The sequence below is a fragment of the Phaenicophaeus curvirostris genome, chromosome 1, assembly GCF_032191515.1.
Source record: "Phaenicophaeus curvirostris isolate KB17595 chromosome 1, BPBGC_Pcur_1.0, whole genome shotgun sequence".
NCBI classification, from domain to species: domain Eukaryota; kingdom Metazoa; phylum Chordata; class Aves; order Cuculiformes; family Cuculidae; genus Phaenicophaeus; species Phaenicophaeus curvirostris.
Window position 1 is genome coordinate 182,836,831 of NC_091392.1, and position 24,147 is coordinate 182,860,977.

At 36.0% G+C, this 24,147-nt stretch overlaps 1 protein-coding gene across 7 annotated transcripts in view; it reads left to right on the forward strand.

Moving 5' to 3' along the window:
• The first annotated feature begins 828 nt into the window (after positions 1 to 828).
• POSTN (periostin) overlaps positions 829 to 24,147 on the forward strand; it is a 36,473-nt gene continuing 13,154 nt past the window's right edge. The window contains exons 1-16 of one of the 7 annotated variants that reach the window (XM_069882130.1): positions 829 to 1,094; positions 2,617 to 2,715; positions 9,352 to 9,416; positions 10,718 to 10,875; positions 11,501 to 11,665; positions 12,032 to 12,178; positions 15,037 to 15,178; positions 16,769 to 16,981; positions 17,131 to 17,265; positions 17,920 to 18,068; positions 18,592 to 18,728; positions 19,445 to 19,575; positions 22,429 to 22,559; positions 22,723 to 22,825; positions 23,196 to 23,263; positions 23,847 to 23,892. In XM_069882130.1, the coding sequence (XP_069738231.1) occupies positions 973 to 1,094; positions 2,617 to 2,715; positions 9,352 to 9,416; positions 10,718 to 10,875; positions 11,501 to 11,665; positions 12,032 to 12,178; positions 15,037 to 15,178; positions 16,769 to 16,981; positions 17,131 to 17,265; positions 17,920 to 18,068; positions 18,592 to 18,728; positions 19,445 to 19,575; positions 22,429 to 22,559; positions 22,723 to 22,825; positions 23,196 to 23,263; positions 23,847 to 23,892 (2,011 nt within the window). In that variant the 5' untranslated portion in view covers positions 829 to 972. The remainder of the gene's footprint in view (positions 1,095 to 2,616; positions 2,716 to 9,351; positions 9,417 to 10,717; positions 10,876 to 11,500; positions 11,666 to 12,031; positions 12,179 to 15,036; positions 15,179 to 16,768; positions 16,982 to 17,130; positions 17,266 to 17,919; positions 18,069 to 18,591; positions 18,729 to 19,444; positions 19,576 to 22,428; positions 22,560 to 22,722; positions 22,826 to 23,195; positions 23,264 to 23,846; positions 23,893 to 24,147) is intronic. The other 6 variants (XM_069882096.1, XM_069882115.1, XM_069882103.1 and 3 more) reach the window with 6 other exon arrangements.

The following is a 24,147-nucleotide window of genomic DNA, read 5'->3' on the forward strand; positions in this document are numbered from 1 at the left end:
ATACCCTGAAATTTTATTCCTATGTAAATACTTCTATATAAATGGCTGGATTTTTTCCTTAATATGAATATTGTGAACTCCTGGACTGCATTCTAAACACCACCTGTACTTGGAGCCCTAATTCTGTCACTTCATTGGAGGCCTGAGCCTGTCCCTTCACCCATCTACCTCAGCTCCCTCATTTACTGCCTAAAATAACATTTTCTATTTACTTCATAAGAGGCTTCCAAGGACTGACTAATAAGTATATAATGAAATATATTCAAATTTTCAGGTACTCGGTGGTTTTTATATGATTACATAAAGCTCAGAAAAAAAGCTTTATGTAATAGTGACTGTTATTATTAGAATTAAAATGAATATTTAAACTGACACAGTGTTTAATTGTGTAACTACTTCATAATCAGAACGTGTGTTAATAAAACATTTTTTTTTCAAGACAAAAATGCTACTCCAGGTTATTGACAACAGTATCGTCTGAAACATCCACCAACTTCACTAAATAAACAGCTCATAACTGATAACTGTGAGGACATGGAAAACAAAGGAAAGCAGTGCAGTTCTTACGGGAACAGACAACATCTTCCTCTGGATTTGAATTAAAGCACACACAATGATTGTGACCTCTGGATGCTTTCAGTGCTATAAATACCAAACCATAAGTCCGTGTCTAAACTTCTCAAACTTTCTCTCTTGTTGTGTCAGCAGAATGAAATTTTAAGCCCTGTGTTACAAGGAATAAATTAATCTAACAAGAATTACAAAAGTAGTTTGTACGGTTAATGCATGGTACTAATTCAGGATACTGAAGCTGGCAGCAAATGCTGCTGTTCTAGGGAGGGTGGTACGAAGTTTCAGGTTGATCCTGTGGATCCCTCCCACCACCTTCCAGTATGTATATAAATTGTCAGCTCTCCAGACTGTTTGCCAGTTCTCTCTTCCAGGCTTGCCAGAAGCAACAGAGGGCTAAAGATGAAGATCTTTTTCTTATTCACCTTTTCCACTTTTTTGTTGTCTGCTTTTGAACAAGCAGCTGCTTCTGCTCACTATGACAAGATTTTAACTCATAGTCGAATAAGGGCACGCGACCAAGGGTAAGTAACTGGATTTTATTTCTATTTTAAAAAGGTGCTCATTAATCTTTGTTCTCCCCTTTCTTCTTACATTATGTTAAATGTTATTTTTTTACTGCGAATTTTTACTATCATTCAAGTAGAACTTTCTTTCTCAATTAATTTCACAAGAATCGTTCACAAATAAAAAGCATTCTGTGGAGTTTTAAAAGGAGACAGAATACTGTTAAACCTAATAAAATGTGGAAAAATCTAAAATAACCAGTTCTCAATGAATAAAATCCACAAATTTTAGAATCACTAGAGTTAATTACAGTACACAATTAATGTAGTGGAATATCAGATGTGTTTAAAGTAACTTCTTAAATGTTTGAATAGAGTTCATATCTATTCCACAGCATTTGCTCTCTTTATTCCATCATAATGAAAATCACGGACTCTATTTAAATGCTTTCTAACATTGGAATATATACTGGGAGCCCTTTGTAAAACTTCTGTTCCCACTACAGCAATGTGGCAAGCTGCTCAGCAGGGTACTTAAAAGACAATGCTTACAATCCAGGCTGCTCAGAGACATGGAAATAATTTGAACAGCCGCTGTCAGGGAGACACATGTGTCTAAATATGTTTTTCTTCTTTCTTATTAAGTGAAAAATGTTCTCTGAATAAGATTTTTTTACCATCCTGTCTTTCTTTGCTGAATTCCATCTCCCTGCTACATATACACACACAGTCCCTGAGCTCTTGAGATAAAAAAAGTTCCTAGTTTCCCATGGTTATAAAATATAAATCCTAACTTCTGAACAGATGAATTTTTTTAAGTGTTGAAGTAGAAAAAATAGTGACAAAATGCCTTTGCTTCATGGAATTTGCCCTTAAAACATTCCACTCCTGTACACTACTATGCTAAGGAAAAGGTATTCCTCGTTCGAAATCTGTAACTCCTTGTATTTACATGCCAATTTACCCTTTGGTCCCCAGTAATTCCCAGAATGTTTATTTAGGTGTCTGCGGTACTCCAAAAGGTTGGTAATCAAAATAGCTGATTGATTTACAGAAGACAGAGTTTCCTTCTACATAAGGAACAAGGCACTTTTCTTCCCCATCTCCCTGTGACCTTCAGCTGCACAGACATGATGTGTACAAGACAAAAACTTCAACGAAAAGAGGCTGATGGTATTCACAGCTCAGTCCCTGGTGACTGGTAATTAATTCACTTCACAGGGGAAAGGGAGAAATGCAAGGCATATTGGGAATTGGCTAGGCAAAGCTGGCAATCACTGCCCATCAGAGGTGAGAGTCAAACCAGAAAAGAGGGGAATCTTTTGTCCCTGCCAGGAGGGTGAGCTTGCCAAGGAACCCAGCTGGGCAGTCCCAGGAGCTTCCACTGTGGTTGCTTAAAACACACGTGCCCAGGGAACTGAAGCCAGATGTTCATTTCTTACTATTGTTAAACAGAAACTGTATTTGCCACTATATCATATAAAAATTTTCCAAAGATATACAGAAACTTTTAAAAAATACTTCTTACTCTCACCCATAGCCCAAATGTCTGTGCCCTGCAGCAAGTTATGGGAACAAAAAAGAAATACTTCAGCACCTGCAGAAACTGGTACCAGGGAGCCATCTGTGGAAAGAAAGCGTAAGTATCTTATTTCAAAACTACTCCTCATTCCATGAGATACTACAATGTATGACTAGAAAACTCTCTTTTTCTTACAGGCAAACTCACTATTGTTTTTAAATACAGCGACAGGAAGAATTCAGTTTATAATTTTACAGGGCTACGGATTCTCTTTATCTGCTTCTAAAACCATCTGGATAACTGATCCAGTAATTGTTGCCAAAAATAATCACAAAAGGAGTGGAAAGTCTGAAAATGACAGCATAGTATGTAGTCCTATTTAAGTTCATGAGGTTTCAAAGCATTAGTTTCAGCATTACTTCTCTAAGTATTCATAGCTCTATTTTAAGCACAAAATGATATGAGGTTAAGTAACCTACCCAAATCCACAGAGACACCTAATAAACATGTTGGGAAAAGAACTCAGATCTACTCAGTGGAGCCATGTGCTCAGACCGTGATTCTCCACAAAGGGAAAAAAAAATCTATGTACAACTATGGATATGAGTTTGGCATTCTTCTGGAATCTGTATGTGTATTTCAACTGCCAGCTCTTCACAGAATGTAAATGATAGTATTCTCTGTGACAAAGTCACTAATTCCTCATCAGCCATAAAGTAGCTTCAGAGTGTGAACACACATAAAACAATGTCCTAAACTTTGTCTGCCTCTCTTGTCTCACTTAAAACTAAGTAACCTAACAGAGACTGAGATTGTTTACCCAGTACAATAATGTTTTTTTCTAGTGTACCGCATTTTCTTTTGTTGTTATGCAATTCCTTGGATAAATTTCTCAGCGGTTGTCACAGGAAATTGTTATATTTTGTTTTCCCATTATTGTCTTACAGGGTCCAAACAGGTCTAAGGTGAACATTTTTCAGAAAGGCTTGAGTGGACAGAGAGTCCAGGCTTCAGCTGAAGCTCTGGTTTAGGGTATTAGGAGTCTCTTATTGGAAGTCCATATAATCTACCACATGCCCAATTAATATTTAAGAACACTATTTCAGTAGTCACTGAGATATTGTGTGCCCTAAGACACAAAGATGTTAAGTTATATTGATACAAGGTACAAATAATTTGTTTGAGGAACGTAACTCCATTAAAGTAAGCTTTGTGTTTATACTTTCCTAGCAAACATGATTTAAATGTTAATGTAAAGTGGAATAGAGGGGTTTTTATTTCTGTACCTCAAGCTTCCTTCACTGAAGTTAATGTGGAAGACATTTATCAAAAGTCTTAGCAACGTAAGCTAGTTGAAGAGTGCACCCTTTGTAAATAAGTTCTTAAATTCTCTTGAGAATGTTTTTCTGATTAACAATTATTCACTAAATAAACTAGAAAGGAGAGCTTGAAGAAGTGACTGATAATTTGCAGTTTGTTAGTCATATTGTTATCCTCCTGATTGCCGAAGTCATGTGTAAATAGGATCCATATTTTCCAGTTCATTCTTCAGGTTTAAAAAATGTTTCTAAATAGAGAAATAATAAGAGATCTTGAGGAAAACAAGTTTTCAAACAATTGCATTTAGCTCACATTGAATCCAAATGAACTGTTGCAAACAGAATACATTTAGGTTAAATCTGCAACTATAAGACTTTATAAACTTGAAAGAAATGCATTGAATTATTCATTTCAGAAAGTCAAAGAATCTATTTTGACAAGAAACTGGATTCAGACACAATCTGGGTTCATGCTGGAGAGTGAAGGGAGCACAAAAAACGTGCAGAGTATGCATGCATCCCCAGCAGTGCTAATACAGCTGCAGTTGCTCATGCTCTCTTCAGTACATCCAGATATATGACATTTTCATAACTGACAGCTTTACGTTTTGTTTCATTTTTTTGGCTGGTTCAACTCTCCTCCCTGACAAACACTATTACTGCCATAGTTCAACCTGAGCACGATTCCTACAATTATTAATGTAAAGCTGATTAAGACTCCCAAACCCATGCTTATTTATGTGAGAAAAATACCTCCGATTTTTCTTAACAATTTTTTGCACTGTTAAAATAAGAGTAATATTGTAAATCACAGTAGTCAAGCAAGGACCTGAAATGGACTTGGGTGGTGGTTCCTGCTGCTCATGTTGGGTGTCAGAGGCTCTGCATTTTTTGAGATTCCTGAAAGATGCAATGTGTTCTAACACAGTATTGGAAAGGATCCTTAGGAAAAAGATGGAGGGAAGGTGTAGTAGGAGGAAATTTTCTTCCATTTTCTGAGAAAATGTTTTCATTACTCTGCCAGCATACCATAAATTAATGGAGCGGAGTTATGCTTCTGACACGGGGAGGCACTGATTCCAACACAGTTTTGCCTTTCAAGTACTGCCATGGTTTTGAAGCCTCAACTTCAAAGTCAGTCTAGACCTGAGGAATGATGCCAAAGCCCTGCCAGAGCTGAGAAGAAGACATGATTTTTGTGGGCCAAGCTGTGACCTTCTGCTATTGTAAACGTTATTGCTTACTAATTATTTATTTCCTTAAGGAGGCAGAAGTAACAGCAGAAAGTTAGAGTATGTGTAGCACAAATCACAATGAATGACCGACCCAGAGAAGATATCTTACTATTCCAAATCCCGAGTTTCTTTGGAATGTAATTTTCTTTCTGGAATTCTAACTAGGCTTTCCCATTTTTATTTTCGCCCTGTTTTTATAAGCAAATCCAGACAGGTTAGAACCCAGTTTTCACACAAATTGCAGATTTATATGCATCTGACAACCATAATAATGATGGATTTCAAGTCAAACTAGATTGTGTGTGGTCATTTACCCCAGCTCTTCCTTCAGGACCAATAGGTTTATACCTTTTCTCAGAATCTTTCCTTCTCCTCCAGGTGGCATTATAATACTGTCCACTGTCAGTGGACATTCTGAAGTCATCCAAAATAATTCACCTTTTGAATAACCCCTGCCATACCGCTGACTTCTTTGGCACTACATTTTATTCCACTACAGACACATTGGGGAGAAGGTTATTTCCTGAAAATGACTTAGACTGAAACTTGGATGTTTTCAAAGTCAATTTTGGAAAGTAACCAGCTCCTGTGGTTTTATTCCTAGATAGATGCCATGTTTTCCCATGAGAGAAAGCCTTCTCTCAGCACAAATCTGACAGGGAATTCATTACTACGCTGAGTTCCAGGGGTAAAATGGTTGTGCAGTGATAGATACGTGTGTCAGGAAAAGCAGTTTCAAGCAACAGACAAATTGGACTTATTGAACTAAAGTCAGATGGTGACTGTTCTTTTCACTCACTAGAATTTAGAGGAATGTAAGCTGTAAAACATTTTACAGAGCCTGTGTAAAACCCTAAACAAGAAGCTTGCTACAGCCAGACAGAGAAGATGTTGAGCAGTGAGGGCAGATGGATTTGGGCAGGAGAGTCTATACAAAACTATCTACTGCCTCCTCTTTCCTCTTTTAACATTCCAAAAATTGTACAAGCAGTCATGGAGCAAGGCTAGATGGGGAAAAGAGTGTGTATTGAGAGTAAGTTAAGTTGTAGAGATCCTGGGGGTGTTTTTTTGGTTGTAACAGAGAAACAGTTTTATCTGTTAATTGCAGTTTTATACTCTTTGCACTCAAAATAGAAATGCAGACATGACTGAGAAGATTACTGCCATAACAATACTAATTCAAAGGAAAATGGCTATTCTCATGTCAATATCTAACAAGTCTTCCCTAACTTCTATATATGATCTATAAAATGTTGATTCAAGAATTAACTTTTGTTGGCTTTTATTATTTACTTTTTAAAAAATTTATTATTTATACCTCATATCCACTGCTGTAAATATCCAGTTGGGATGCAACTTTAATATTTGCTAAAGTCAAGATCAACTGGACCAGAACTCTTTCCGCTGTTTCTATGCAGTATTTTATCTCCATGCCAGCAAGGAGTAGAAAGAGATGAGTCACAGACCTGATCTGACTAAACTGAAAACTAATTCATTTAGCCAAGAATAACAAGGAAATAAGATAATACAGCTCTGCTCCTTTTTTCGTTGGAATACACTCCTTTGGATGAGGTTAGAACAATTTTGTGCTGAAAAGAAACTCCAAACAAGCAAAAAAAAATCCCAATTTAAAGCAACAACATCCCCCCCAACCCCAAACCTCCAGAAACTTAAGAATGCATCATTACTTCTTACCTGATTAACTGTTTTCCTCACTGGGACACCATCTAATACTGAACTAGTATGGAGATACAGATGACTTATGCTGTGAGATGGTACTTCCCCTGTGTGCTGTGTCTATATGCGAGTGGTGCTGAGTAACAGCATCTTGCAGTGAGTTTTAACCTTATTGTGGGACCCTCCATACAGATCCCTTTTCTCACATTCCATTTTTCTCACTACATTTTGAGCACAGCTGATAAGTGGCCCTTCTAACTGCAGTCAAATGTAAGGGAACGTGAATACTGTAAGTAGGAACTTACAGTAACCTTTGATGACTAAAAAAAGAGCCTGGGCTGTACATAACAAGTTAAATGGTATAAAGGGCACTGATCTTGTAATGCTTGGCTGAAGAAGCATTTTCTTTCTTAACTATGTTCTTCAGCCAAATTTCTGCCTTTAATGAATTGGGTCATTGTTGGACATGGTAAGAAGACTAAACTTGCCATATTTTATGCTATGCTTATAATTCAGTTCACTCTTTCTTTTCTTCCAAAAGCTAATTAAGACAGCAATCTTTCATAGCTTCTCATGGAGTGATAGGGAGATATTTTATATTCTATGGAAGCAAAAATATTTTCTCATGACAAAGCAGTTCAGAGTTGAACTTCTGATACAGAGTTTTCTTTAATCAGGTTTTTGTGGTTTTTTTTTTAATTAGCTTCTGGCATGGATGCAGCATTGAGGAAGAGATAAGATTAATTTCCTTATTAGTTAGAAAATCGTTAGCCCAAAATGTATGCATTCTTGCATTCTTAAGAAATAGACATTCTGTGAATTACTTAATAAAAACAGATGTATTAAAAAGAACTATGTGAATACTTTCAATCTATGGCTTCTCACTTGAAAAGATGCACGTGGCAGAAGGTTGAATATTTCATGTGTATGTATGTAGATGAAGGAAAGGAGACAAAATATTTCATGGCACATAAAAATGAAAGACACTGTTTTTTTAAAAGAAATCTTCAAACTTCACCAACTTTCTCAGATTGCAGTTACAGAATTATAATCTGAGGATTTAAAACAGCACTTTGTAATGCTATTGTTCTTCTAGTCTACTTTCATTTTTTAATCTCTTGAAGTAGTCTAGATATTGAAGAACTTAACCCCAACTTTTCATTTGAGTAAGCTCTTCCTTTAGATGTTTGTGGTTATGTTTTGTCAGATTTGATTTATGAAAAGTGAGAGAAGTGTACCCAGCTGCCACCAAAGAATCTACAAATTAAAAGCTGAAATACAGTGGTATAGTCTCAGTGAAATCCTTCAAGGAACTAGTGTTCAGCACTTTAGCCTTGCCAACAACAACCACACCAATAAATCAAATCTATTATGTAAAAAATTGTCATTTTTCTTTGTCATTCATTGTACACCATAATTTGAAAAGTAATATCTGAAGTCTAATCCCTCAAAGTTTGTTTTAGACTTAGGTAAGATTATATTATTTGGTGACAACTTTCCTGAAGTTATCTCTGTGCTGACTTCAGTGAATTTGTGTTTTTATGTAAGAGAGAATTTGTCAAGCAGTTCTATCTTAGAGCTTTTATTTCTGTCATAATAAGAAAATATTACATCCGGCTAAATTTAGTGCTACCATTTATAATTATTCCTGATTTGCTATTAGGTATTGTTTATACATATTCAAGAATGGGAATAGTTTATTGACACCATTATATAATGGTTTCTGACCCCTGGTATTGCTAAATTCTATGTTTGCTATGGTGACATACTCATTTAACTCTGGGTTTTGATTTGTTGAAATTCAGTTTTCATAATCACTACATCTACCAGTGAACTTTCCCTTCTGTCCATCCATCCATCCAGTCTTTAGTCTTCCTTCTCTGTGACTTGCTCTATATCTGTTCTTAATTAGTATTTCCACCCTTCCTGACATTCCTCAAAGTCTTCCTTGATGAACCGAGGCTCTACCATCTCACATTCTATCACCATACAATCCACAGGGCTGCTTTAATTTTGGTTTAGTTACTAATTCAGCATGTAGGTGACTTCATGTAGTTTCGTCATTTCAATTTCTGTTCTTTATTTATTTCTTTCCTTTACATCCCTGCTACCACCAGTTTCTATCAATGTCCCCACTTTCTTTATTTTTTTCTTTTTTCAGTCCCATCTAATGCTATCAAAATAGATCAGTTAATTTCCTTCAGCTGTTGTTCTAGTTACATTACCTTCTAATAACTCTCCATGAGTTCCATATTCCCTCTCATGTTCATTTCTACCACTTAAACTTAGTGACAGTGATCATTCTGTGAATTCAAAAGCCTTGCATTTGGTAAATTACAACCAGCTTGTAGTCTACACAGAAAAGGCTGAATGAAAAAATGGGATGAAGATCTGGATAGTGTGTTCTTGGTAATGAAAAATTAATTCAAAAAAATAAACAATTAGACTAAGGTAAAATTAGTATACGATTGTCCTTAGTGTATTGTAGTTACTGAACATGTTGTTTTGTCTATAACCCACAGAACTGTGTTATATGAATGCTGTCCTGGCTATATGAAGATGGACGGTACAAGAGGATGTCCTGCAGGTATAAGCTTATTTTTGTATGCATGAGTCTGTATTTGAGAAGTATTAAAACAGAGAAGACTTTCAAAGTTGGTCATCTTGAGAAATTACTTCTTCTTATTTCCTTCCTCTTTAACAATTATTGCTTAAGAATACATATTTTCATTTGCATACAGTCAATACGGTCAAATCAGCTGGCACCGAATTTTATCATTCAGCTTAGGCTGAATTTCCCAGCTTCTTCCCGTTGCTGTGTTGGAGAGGAAAGATAGTGTCTTCAATTCCCAAAGCTGCCAAAGAACTTTTATTCCTATTCCAATCCCACCCTAGAATAACCTAAAGCATGCCAGTAAGGTCAAAAACCTAGGATATGACATGACATTTGCCATGCCTAAATTTTGTTTATTCTTTTTCCTGAGAAGACTTGACTCTTATTTACTAAAAAACTGTTATATGCTTTAAATAAACTAAGAAGGTGTGAAAATTAGGACAGAAATTCTTGATTTCTCTTATTTGTGCTATTCTCTTTTTGCATAATTAAAATTAATTGCAGTAGGAAAGAGTAATCAAAGAAGTAATACATTTAGTAACTTCAGATCCCTACCTCTTAATTAATCCTTTTACAGTCAATAATAGATTTAGGTATATATAAGGCAGAGTTTGGTTTGTTTAGATTAATTAATCTCACTGTAGATGTTTACATTAGGATGAGGTCAGTCACACTCTAGACTGTCCTGTTCCTCCTCATGATGGTAAAAATAGCCAAGAACAACTAGTTTGCATGCATGTGACTCACTTGTACATGCCTGGAATGAGGAAAGGTGAATCCTGTTATCATGTAGCAGTGTTATCACTGTAAGACTGTGACCCTTCTTATTCTCTGGATGAATCAATATATACACAAGTCACACAACAGAAGGAGAGCAAGAGGCCTCACAAGAATAATTCTGGTCTACCATCTCCAAAGGAGACTCACTGCACTGAAATTTTTGTGATTATAGGTGGAATTTACTCATTTCCTTTCTTGAAGGTCCCAAACACAGCAACTCTTCTAAATAAAACATTAAACATAAACATAAACCAGTTTTGTTTTATTTAATTTTTCAGCTCATTAAGCAAACCAACAAAAAAATAATGGGCAGATGAATTTGGATGGGGTTTTATATGTTGACAATAGAATTTCAGTCCAAGTATACTGTTTTAATATTGATTTAAGCAATTTCAGAAAGGCAATATTGGAGTTCAACCAAAAGAAACAAAGTAGTTTTAATTACAAGAAACTGGATGACTGAAGGTTTTACAGTATTCTTATGTTTATTTCAGTTGCTCCTATTGACCATGTATATGGTACACTTGGCATTGTTGGAGCTACCTCCACACAGCAGTATTGTGACTTATCAAAGCTGAGAGAAGAGATTGAGGGACGAGGATCGTTCACTATCTTTGCACCAAGCAATGAGGCCTGGGAGCAATTAAATCCAGTAAGTGTGTGTGCATGCGCTTGCGCATTGTGTTTCTCTTTCACCTATTGTTTTGGCTCCAGTGGTTAGTCTATGATAAGGTGGGCTAGAAACACTATTGATAGTTTAGATACAAAATTACTTTATGCCAGTTATACTAAAAGAATTTTCATGGTTGGCATACATTGCTGAAGCTAGAGAATCTAAATTTATTTTCAGGAGTAATAAGCAATTATGTGTTTCTTGTTTGAGCACTTCTGTGACAAATTTTGATAGGGTAATTTTTCTTAGCATGGTTCTGGGGAAACTGTCAAGAATTCCAGTAACTGCATGATGTAGACTATAATTGTACATCATCAGTGATTCTGGTGTCCTTCTTTTACTAATATTTTTAGTTAAACAAACATTGAATCAAAGCTCCCCTAATGACTTGTCTGCAATGAGACCACATCTTCCATTTGTGAGCAAATCAAACTAAAGCATCATTTAAATAGAGCCAGACTGATATGATAGTTATGTCTCCTAGCAGGAAATATCCTTTGCAGAGTATATTGAAAGCATATGCTCATGTATAGCAATATGTACATCTCTCCAACTGGAAGAATGATTTGAACCTTCTAATTAATTAAATTGCTTTCTTCTTCAGGAAATTCATAGGAATTTGGTTGACAATGTAAATATTGAGCTATATAACGCTCTCCGCCACCATATGGTAAACAAGCGTATGTTGACAAAAGATCTTAAGAATGGCATGACTCTAGTGTCTATGTATAATGACCAGAAATTGCTTATCAACCATTATCCTAATGGGGTAAGTCTATACTTATTTTTTTTGCCTGTAAAATAATATTTTAGTTATAGTCATTACTCTTTCCTTTCTTTCCTTCTGTAGCTGAGAAGATAGGTAATAGAAAGGCTAACATCTAGCAAGTCATTTTTTACTGACTAAAAAAAAAAATACCTTTGAAATTTTGCCTAATTTTTGACTAATTGCTTAGAAGAATATGTACTCTTTGATGGTTAGAAATCGAAGTTCAAATAAGAATGAACTTTAATCCTGTAAGACAAATAGTTTTGTGGCCAAAATATATCATCATTACCAATCTGTCAGAATCAAAGTCCGAGTATGCGATCAGACTAATATTTCTACTTCTGCTCTTTGATTCTTCACTTATAGGTTGTTACCGTTAACTGTGCCAGGATCATCCATGGCAACCAGATTGCAACCAATGGTGTTGTTCATGTAATTGATCGTGTCCTGACCACCGTTGGAAATACCATTCAAGATTTCATTGAAGTCGAGGATGATCTTTCATCTTTTAGAGTAAGTAGACCAAAACTGATAATGCCTCTCTGGCCTTTTATATTTTCCTTGTTTCTTTTCTACTTGTAAATGATACCTGGAAGTAAGAAGGATAAGTTCAGTATGAGACAGAAATAAGTTAAATTAAGAACTCCAGTTAATATTACAAAGCCAGCTATATAAAAAGGCAAAGTATATTATACATAAGAAGTCTGCTGCTACTCTTTTGTGGATTAAATGGGACCACATTAATAGGACAGAATATGTCCCTGTACTTAAAAAAACGCATATCTTCTCTTTGAGCACTGAGGAAATGAAACATGTGAGCATAAGTTACAGTTTCTGGTGCTATATAAACAAGAAACATTTCATAAGGGATGACAGAAAATGGTAAAAACCCAAATAAATTGAAGAACCTGACTCACAGCAAGTTTCAGGATACCAGTACAGACAGGTAGGAAGGATTTTTCTTGCAGAGAAAATCATGCTTTGTTTTCTTTCAGTTACATCACCTTGCACTCTGTCTTTCTGACTTTTCAAAGATTGAAGTCCCTGTTCATGGCACATACGCCTGCTGTTTCCTGTGGGAATGCCTCTGCACTTCACCCTGCTTTAACAACTTTGGCTCCAAAAGCAAGTGTGCTAACGAAACCACTAAACCAAAAAAGGCCTGAGACTCTACTATGACATTTCTTTTAGTGTGGTTGTTCCTGTTTTCCAGTTTTCCTGTTTCATATGCTCCTCAGTTGAGCTAATAGTATTTCATATTAAGCTGAGAAAATTCTTAAGTCCATATGTGTTTGATTCAATGTATTTTTTTCCTATAAATTTTTTTCCTAAATTATATTGGCATACTCTATCAGATTATCATTTTAATCCATCGTATAGTCTCACTCTATCTTTGGTTACTTCTTCTGCATTGTTCCTTTTCTTTAGTCTTTGATTCTAATGAATCACACACACAGAATCACACAGAATAACCAGGTTGGAAGAGACCCACTGGATCATCGAGTCCAACCATTCCTATCAAACCCTAAACCATATCCCTCAGCACCTCATCCACCTGTGCCTTAAACACCTCCAGGGAAGGTGACTCAACCACCTCCCTGGGAAGCCTGTTCCAGTGCCCAATGACCCTTTCTGTAAAGAATTTTTTTCCTAACGTCTAGCCTAAACCTCCCCTGGCGGAGCTTGAGGCCATTTCCTCTTGTCCTGTCCCCTGTCACTTGGGAGAAGAGGCCAGCACCCTCCTCTCTACAACCTCCTTTCAGGTAGTTATGGAGAGCAATGAGGTCTCCCCTCAGCCTCCTCTTCTCCAGGCTAAACAACCCCAGCTCTCTCAGCCACTCCTCATAAGACCTGCTCTCCAGCCCCTTCACCAGCTTTGTTGCTCTTCTCTGGACTCTCTCCAGAGCCTCAACATCCTTCTTGTGGTGAGGGGCCCAGAACTGAACACAGGATTCGAGGAGTGGTCTCACCAGTGCCGAGTACAGAGGGAGGATAACCTCCCTGGACCTGCTGGTCACGCCGTTTCTGATACAAGCCAAGATGCCATTGGCCTTCTTGGCCACCTGGGCACACTGCTGGCTCATATTCAGTCGGTTGTCAACCAACACCCCCAGGTCCCTCTCCTCCAGGCAGCTTTCTAGACAGACTTCTCCTAGTCTGTAGCACTGCATAGGGTTGTTGTGCCCCAAGTGCAGGACCCGGCATTTGGCCTTGTTGAACCTCATGCCATTGGATGAAGACAGGTTGCAGCCACCCAAGAAATAAATATGGTTACAATATTCTCCTTCATGTGTAATCCAATAAGGGAAACAAGTGAAATGTCAGGTGGTATAGAGGAGATTTATAAGAAAGTTAAGAAGATTTATTTATGGAATGAAAAGGAAATTATGGTTTTTTTAAAAATACTGAATTAGATATTGGATTTTTTTTTTTGTTCAGACTGCTTATTTCTTTGCTACTAGAAAGCAGAAAACTGAATTGATCAATTGTGTTTAACTTCACTTTCATGATTTCCAGATTTGAGTAACATTTCAGGGATTAAAAAAATGGAGATAATTTTTCCTAGTCCTAGAGCCTGAGAGTGGAATGGAATAGACTAGATAATTTCAGTTGGAAGGGACCAAAAATGATCATCTACTCAAACTGCCTGACCACTTCAGGGCTGACTGAAAGTTAATGATTGTTGTTTAGGGCATTGTCTGAGTGCCTCTTAAACACTGATATGCTTGGGGCACTGTCCATCTCTCTAGGAAGCCTGTTCCAGTGTTTGAAGAAAAGAAATGCTTCCTACTGTCCAGTCTAAGTCTCCTCTGAAGCAGCTTTGAACCTTTCCTATGTGTCCTGCCAAAGAATACCAGGGAGAAGAGATCAGCACCTCTCTCTCCACTTCTCTCCCTCAGGAACCTGTAGAGAGCAATGAGATTGCCCCTCAGGCTCAATATTCAAAGTCTACTCCTTGTACTTAATGAAATTACTCATATACATGTGATACATCTGTTATTATTTTAAAGGAAAATTATTAGCTTTAATAGACTATTGTTTTGATTTAACTTGTCAAAACTTATTTGATCACATTTTATATTTAAAATTCAAGCCATAATAAAAACCCAAAATCTCCTCTATTGTTACCTCTATCAGAATTTATTGATTATTGTATGCTAAATTAAGGACATAACATGAGGTATCAATACACACTTTTCTAAAAACTTTGTTTTCTGTTCCTTTTTGACAATGAATTTTTAAAGCTTCTTTCTATAACATTGATCTCAGTCTACCATTAAAGTACTTGTGGGCATGAGGTGAAACTAGTCAACTAATGTATTTTGATAGTATTTCAAATACCCAACATAATAACTAAGTTTATTTTCTAGGCTGCTGCCATCACATCAGACGTCTTGGATATTCTTGGAAGGCCTGGTCATTACACAGTATTTGCTCCCACTAATGAAGCTTTTGAGAGACTTCCAAGGGGTGTCTTGGAAAGGATCATGGGTGACAAGGTGGCTTCTGAAGGTGTGTATCCTTTTTTTGCAAATGAGGAATATAAGTGTGTAGATTAGGAGGTAGAAACTACATTATCGCAGTAGCTCTGAAATTAAGCACCTGTACTTTCTTATCACAGAATCACAGAATAACCAGGTTGGAAGAGACCCACCGGATCACCGAGTCCAACCGTTCCTACCAAACACTAAACCATATCCCTCAGCAACTCGTCCACCCGTGCCTTAAACACCTCCAGGGAAGGTGACTCAACCACCTCCCTGGGCAGCCTGTTCCAGTGCCCAATCACCCTTTCTGTAAAGAATTTTTTCCTAACGTCTAGCCTAAACCTCCCCTGGTGGAGCTTGAGGCCATTCCCTCTTGTCCTGTCCCCTGTCACTTGGGAGAAGAGGCCAGCACCCTCCTCTCTACAACGTCCTTTCAGGTAGTTGTAGAGAGCAATGAGGTCACCCCTCAGCCTCCTCTTCTCCAGGCTAAACAACCCCAGCTCTCTCAGCCGCTCCTCATAAGGCCTGTTCTCCAGCCCTTTCACCAGCTTTGTTGCTCAAATGTACAGGAGGAGTTATTTTTTCTGTTATTTATTTTTCCAGTTACATAATGATTCAAATTAACTGAAATCTTTGCCAAAAAAAATCTAAAGAAAGCTGTGAAAATTAATTACATTAATGTTCCTAATTGTTCAACTGCATAGTTCCAGCAGAGATTCCTGCCTCTAGAGATGCAGGTCTATCTGAATGTGATATTCTCTCATAGCTTTCTCTTGAACAGCTTTTTCATACAAAGAGGACATGTTCTTGTGAAAAGTAAGTTCTTTGATGCAGGCTGAACTGAATTTCTGTTATATATTCTGACAAACTATAACAGTCAGCACAGTTATTATTTTGAGGACTACAGTAAAACAAAATAATAGCCAAATAAGTCTGTTGTGTGAACAATAGTGTAATGGACCACTAAGAAATGGAAGGCTGCAGTTCTATTCTTTTTTATGTGTTCCAGTTCACCAAACAAGTTCTCCATCATTTCATTACAACCTTATTATGTCACTGTGTGGTATCTCAATGGAGAATAATGAAAGGAGGGATCTGGACTAATTTTAATGTGATATAATGACTAAAAATGGAACCCTGAAGTTACATGGCATTTTTGTTGTAGATCTTTTATTACTTTTTTCAGTTTGCTTTCAGTAATTTTTGGCTGATTCTTTCAGTACCCACGGAGACTCTCAATTATATAGTGAGGCATAAGAAAATGTAAAACTAGGGCTGACCTTGCATTATCTATAAAGTTTTGTACTTGGAGAGCAAGTTGTAGCATATAACTGTAGTTGCCTAGTCACATACTTTGTTACATACAGATTACAGCATAATTTTCATAATATAAACCATGCCAAAGACTTTTGGTCATAGGCAGAGGCCTACAGTATCAATTATTATATGAGTAATTTTCAATAAAGAATCTATGCATGGGACATGTAATAATTTGTCCCCAGCTACACGTGAATTTATGTGTGTGTATGTATTTTTATATATATCTGTGAATATATATATACGAATATATGTGTCCAAACGTCTACATATGAACATCCTGCTCTTTTCTCTGCAGCTCTCGTGAAGTTCCATATTTTAAATACTGTCCAGTGTTCTGAAGCCATCACAGGTGGAGCTGTCTATGAAACCTTGGAAGGCAACACACTTGAAGTTGGTTGTGATGGTGAAAGTCTGACTGTGAATGGAGTAAAAATGGTGAAACGCAAAGATATTGTGACAAGCAATGGCGTTATCCACCTCATTGATGATGTGCTAATTCCTGATTCTGGTCAGTGATGTATATGAAAAATGTCTTGCATCCAAGATGTTTTCTGCAGTCTTACCAGATATATTGTCATGGATAAGCATGGAGAATCTGAATCTGGAAAAGGGATAAATTGTTTGTTAAAATATCTTTTCTTATTCTTTTATTTACAGCCAAGCAAGTCATTGAACTTGGAGGTGCCCAGCAGACTACTTTTACAGAGCTGGTGGCACAGCTAGGGCTGGCATCTTCTCTAAGACCAGAAGGCCAATACACTCTCCTAGCACCTCTAAATGGTGCTTTCTCAGGTTAGTAGAAATAAAAATCTACACTCCGAATGTCAAAATACAAAAGAACATATGTTACCCTGACTGTTTTCTAAATATGTTCCAGTACTTGATCTAAATCTCAAGGAGAGAAAGCCATAGAGAAATAGCCATGTCTCACCCATTCAAAATATGTACTAGGCAGAAAGACAAAAGAAGCCTGACTACCAGGCTGCACAGCTTATTTTTAGTGGTATCATTTTTTGATTTATGTAATGTTACTAAAATAAGATACAAAATATACACAGATTGTGGGAAAGGAAAGATATTAATAAACTTCCAGTTCCCTGGAAATTTGTAAAGGTTTTAAGGTGCACATGCAGAAAAGATAAGTTGTAATAGGAACTTCAACAGTAATGAAGTGGGCCCACATTTAAATCATATGCCACATTATCTATAGTAATTAATCAGGGCTATGTCAAAAGTTCATGTCTGAATTTAAAGAACGGCAATTTGCTGAAACTCTTTAGAAATTCATTTTCTGTGTACACAGATCCCTCCAAGCCTTTATTCAAGTATTTCAAAGGAAGATTCACTGCTTCCATTGTCTTTTAATATTTCATACACAGTTAGCCTTATTTGAATGAAAATTCACTACATGAATTACTATATATTGATTTATAAATGGTTTTGTAGATGACACCTTAAGGATGGATGAACGCCTTCTTAAAACAATCCTGCAGAATCACATTATAAAAGTGAAAATTGGGCTTAATGAACTGTACAATGGACAACAGCTGGAGACAATTGGAGGAAAACTGCTTAGAGTCTTTGTGTATCGCACAGTAAGTGAATGGGCCTTTCCAATAATATGTATCCCAACTACAAAAATGAAGAGTCATGAAACAATAAAAGGCAAAGCTAAATGAAACCTCCAACATTTACCATTCTGACCCTCTAGCAAAAAATCTTTAACTTTTAATCTAGGGAAAAAAGAAAAAGCAACCTGATTTTTATCAATGGAACTGTTTGCACTGAAGATTCTGGGAAAACGAAACAGGATTTTACAAGTGACATTCCATTAATTACATTTTTAAAGCTAGATTTTATAACATACACAAACAGGAAAAAAAATCAATTTTAGAAGTATTTATACCATGTTGGCTTACTCCAGATTTTGCTACTTTTTCTTTCTCAAGGAATATAAAATTTCCTGGCAAGAATACATACTTGACTATATGAAGTGCATTTGAATATTATTTTTAAATTTAAGAGCCTGGTAGGAAGTATGCATCCATCTCATTTTATCAAATATGTTTAAATATATACCATTGTGTGAAGAGTTACACTCGCTTCTCTTTTAATTAGGCTGTATGTGTTGAAAACTCATGCATGGTCAGAGGAAGTAAAGAAGGAAGGAATGGTTTTATTCACATCTTGAGACAGATCATTAATCCAGCAGAAAAGACACTGCATGAAGTGCTGAGAAATGATAAACGTTTTAGGTGAGTAGCAGTTTTGAGAGTACTGAGATATTCCTTCAGTAGGTAACTGAATATTCCACACAATTGGTCTGAAAAATATTTGTGGACTGTTGTTTGTTTGATTTTGGAGAAAAGGGATGGCATGGAAGGGGTTATTACCTCCTCAATAAATAAAAAGGAAGGAGCGGTGAGAAAAAGTTGAGAAGACTCGCAGATTTTATGCTAGGATGGTTGTTAATGGCATATAGGAGTCAGTAAGACACCGGAATGAAAGAAGCGATTGGATGATACATCCAGAGCTATAAATGCAACAGAGTCTGGAGGTCTAATCAACAAGTAGTACAAATCCATATGACTGTAGCATGACTGCGCATCCTTACAGCGTATATTTTTGTCCCCTGCCAGCAAATATTTGAAGATTCCTAGAGAGACCAAATGCTCTTGTCATCCTCCCTTCACCTTTTTGATCTGTGGGTTTTTTATGTAATGAATTCTGCTCTGACCCAAGCTGCCAATATTTTTTTTCCCAAATCCTTTTCCCTCAACCTGTATTGCTTAAGACTATCTTTTTTCAATCTCATCTTTCTCCCCCCCATCTTTATTTCTGGGAAATAGTGAAAAAGTTTGAATATTGAAGCAACATCAGAAAAACATAAGGGAACTAAATGCCTGTAACCAAATATAGTTACTGTGCTTCAACAAAATGTGTTTATGTTTTGTCCATTTGTTGTAAACAGCATTTTCCTCAGTCTGGTGAAAGATGCAGATTTAGATGATGTTTTGTCACAGCCTGGACAATGGACTCTGTTTGTTCCAACTAATGATGCCTTTAAAGGTTTGACTGATGATGATATGGCCATATTAATAAGTAAGTAACACACAAAACTAGAAATACAAGCAAAAGTGAAACTGATAGGAAAGAAGCATTTCTTACAAAAAAGACCTCTGATAAAACATCTTACCTTTTGCATAAACCAGATCATAAGACTTCTCTAAATTAATACCTTCTTGAGGGACAGAGATAATATAGTTTTGGAAAAAAGCATCCAACCTGAATTTAAATTTAAATGTCATTCCTTGATATATCATTCCAAGGTTTAATTACCTTCAAAGTTAAAAAGCTACATTCATTTAATTAGTATCAACTTTTCACCATTCAATATTTCTGTAGATTTATTAAACTGAAAGGTCTCTTATATCACATTTCTTTTCTAGTTTTGACCATTGCATTATAAGATATGCAATACTGATTTCTCTGTCTTTCATTTTTCTTCTCTGCCTCCACCCAGTGATCTCTGGTATCCAATGTTCTCTGCAAGTTAGGTATTGAATATGTATTTCTAAATGCCAATTTATGTAATTTCTTTCCATCTTATACTTTTAAGTTCTGGAATGACATAGATTTTTCACAAGATTTAAAAGCAGTTTATTTAATGTCATGCTTTATTTCCACAAAAGGAGAAATGCGCAATGAATACTTCAAATTCTCCTGCAGAATTTCCAACTAAAGGGATAGACTGTGGCCACAGAACTATAAATATTTTTATTTATTTGGAGTAAAGTGAATGTGGACTGTGCACAAGTGCAGGACAAGTATTTGTCTTGAATCCCATATCCACATTGAATCCCACATTTCAGATGAAAGTTCAAGGACATAAGGCCAAATCCCATGAATCCTTAATGACTTCAAAGAGTCCAACTCAGAGCATTCACAAGAAGCAAGCCCAGCTCTTTTCTTCTCTCAATTCACTTTTCAAGTGCCAATGAGGCACTTGAATTTGGATTTGCATTATCTCTTCAGAAATTTAAAGTTATGATATTGGTCTAAATTATATTCTGGTGTGATATGTCTCTAGTGACTGAAAATAAACTAACAAATAGCCTAAGTGGCAGGCATAAGATAGCTATAAAACAAAATAAAGCTTGTCTCAAGGCTGTGAATTGAACTAGATAAATTACATTGTTATGGTTTTATTGGATTATAGAGTTATTTTATTAACTAAGACTGAGTTTATCAAGTGTAATTTTGCCTTCAATTCACAACTTGACAGTGTACCGAAAGCTCATATAATTTTAAATTTTTTCTATAATTAAGAATATAATTATATTTATCATTCTTTTTCTCAGGGGTTTCATGTAGTAGCTTCGCCTATCACTGTGACTCAGTCTTTACTAACTTTTGTTGGCAGATGAGATTTTAATTTGCCATCTTTTTTTCCAGGAAAACATCCATTTCTTGTGATACTTTACATTCTGGAATTCTGTCTTGGCTTTCTTTAAAGACATTATGTTGCTTTCTCTATAAAAATGAAACCTTAAAGTATGTATTTTTTTAAAGGAATATAAAGAAATAGTTTATTTATCTTTATGAAAAACACAAAAGTTATTTATAATCAGTACTATTGTGGCATAGGAAAAAAGTAATATGATAGACTGTAAATCCAGCTTTTTAATGGCCACATTAAAGCTTGTATGTTACTTGATGCCATTTATGAATGATCCAGTCACAAAATCTCAGGGCTAATTTTAGTATTAAGAAAAAAAACATCTAATTGCACTTCAGTAGTAAAGTGAATTCCAGTAATATTAGTGATCAAAGCAAAATAAGCAGAAAAAGGAAAATATCCACTGAAAAAGACACCAGGAAAAGATTATAAACAAACAGTGTTTCCATTGCAGTTTTGTCAATTCAAGTTTCTGAAACCCCTAATAACAATCAATACCAGCATGTAGTGCTAATATGAAACCTGTAAAAGGATAGTCAATATTCCATACAATGGCAAGCAGATGTGTTTTTAAACTGTTCTGCTTGTTATCTTGCCTCCTGGACAGGCTGTGGGTATTTCTACAGCCCATCCTATTACTCTGAACCTCTGTGGACCCAGAGAACCAAGGAGCCCCACCAGGACACTCTCCTGGGCTTCAGAATCCATGTCCATTTTTTAAACAGTCTTTAAACTGTTGGCATTTTCTTTTCTTCCCAAACAAGAATGAAAATTTTGAATTTCATTTTGGAAATGGAAATAATCCCCAGAATAGGGCTCTTTTTCCCCTTTCCCAGCTTCTCCAACCTGTGTCTATTCTCTGTAGGAAAAGACAAAACCATAACTCCAAATAACTCCCTTTGTGCCTAAAAGAATTAACAACTTTCTCCTGCCCAGATGGGAAAAGAGGTGTGTATATAAAGAGTTGTGAGTTATCCCTAGTATACTCAGAGGGGTGTTGTCACAGGAAAATAATTATATTAATTAACTGTGTTTCTCTTTAGTTAGAACAGTGTTAGAGTTCGTGTTGTCAAATTTCACCTTGCTACTAGATATTGCTAGCCTCTTAGTGGACCTGAAATTATTGTATTAGCTAATTGTTTGTGGAGCATATTTAGGAAAAGGGCAAAAGAAATCTAATTAGAGATGCAAGCAAATAAGAGAAAATAATACAGAAAAATAAGAAAGTGCTTTTCTGTTTTTGTTGGGGTTTTTTTGTTTAGGTTTTTTTTATAGGAGTCCTCATGACATCTTTATGATTATGTTCTGAGACCCCTTTTGTCATATGATTGGTTGTTCCTCTTTATCATCTTTTTCAAAGATTCAAATCATATGTGTAGCTTCATTCATATCCTACTTAATTTGGGCTCAAGTCTGTTTCAATCCCTAGAATTTTCAGAAAAAAATATCCATTATCATTTAATTTATACTTATACTTTTGTTTTCTTTTTAAATAGGAGACAAAAATGCTCTCAGGAATATTCTTCTTTACCATTTGACACAAGGAGTTTTCATTGGAAGTGGCTTTGAGCCTGGTGTGACAAACATTCTTAAAACTATCCAAGGAGGAAAACTCTACTTGAAAACAGTTAAGTGTTGATAAATAGATCTCCCTGATACAGTCTTGTAATAGGTATTTGACATTCTACATTACAGAATAAGAGGCATATCTCTGAATTTTCTATTAGGGATTTGATTTTTTTTTCTTTAATGTCCCTCATAACGTTTGAACTGCTTTTGTTCTTTACCAGGTGAATGATACATTACTGGTTAATGAACTGAAATCAAGAGAATCTGATCTCATGGCAACCAATGGTGTCATTCATGTTATTGATAAACTCCTATACCCAGCAGGTGAGTATTAGTTCATGGAATTCATACACACACTTCTGATTCTCTGTATATGTTATGTAGATAAAATAACTTTAAAAAGTTAGTTCCTTTAAAGGGACAATTTCTATATGGAACAAGAAACAGAAAATTTACCTCACTACTCATTTTGTTGACGACTCATACTTGAAGCCATGGCAACTCTTTCAAATATTATGGAACTCAAATGGAAGACAACATACTGTAGGCTATCTGTTCCACTAATATGGAAGAATGTATATGCACAAGTTCATGCTTGTGTGAGTGAGAGTGATAACATCTCCTGATCACTGTAAATAAAATTAAAATGAACACAGATGTATGCTTCCTCTTAAATCCCTATTTCTATTATCAGATCTGCCTGTTGGAAATGATCAGTTGCTCACAATCCTGAAGAAGTTGATTAAGTACATTCAGATTAAGGTAATCTTTAAATAATTATCCCTTAGTCTTTTTGGCAGGTTGTAGGAAGCCATGTACATTATAACTCATGAAAAATTCTCTGGTCTATCTGTTTCTTCAGCAGACAACACATTCAATGGCTCCCAGTTACCCAAATATAATAATGATAGATACACTGCACTCAACAGTTAGAATTTATGTTTTTCAACAGGAAATAATTGTAGAATATTTGCATTTGGATAACTCCAATGTGAACAGGCCCAAATGTTCTCTTTAGCTCAGGTACACTTTATCACTCCAGCAAAATAAATCACTTCCAAATCCTTGGGGAAATCATTCTTTGAGAGAAATACTGACTGGGTTAATTGCTATGTCATTAAATGCACCATCCTCAATAGCCTGTGAGGAAAACAGGCATCCTTATCTCAGCTCTTCTGCTGAGAATTCAATCAATCAACCTCAACAGTGAAAGATAGGACCTAGGCAAATAGCACAGCCTAACTTTTAGCTCAACTAAACACTGAATGCTACCCATGCTTATTAGGAAAGTAGAAGGAAAGTGCTCATTCTTTTATATTTTAACATTCCTTTTCTGTATTTATAGTTTGTTCGTGACAGTACGTTCAAAGAGATTCCACTGACGTTCTACAGTAAGTTGATTTTACATACTTCCAGATGTGTTTGAAATTTCTTTTAAAATGTTGCCATTTCCAGTCTTGAACTGTAGATCCTTTTTTCAATCAAAAAGAAAGCTGTTTCTGGGAAAGCACAATGTACCAATGAAGCACAGGAAGAGAAAGACCCAAAGTAGAATGTTTCTGGCTGCTGTGTTACTGTATGGGGTGTTTTTTCACTTTAGAGATGTGTGACAAGAAATTAACCCTGAAGTAAGCTGTTCAGAGTCT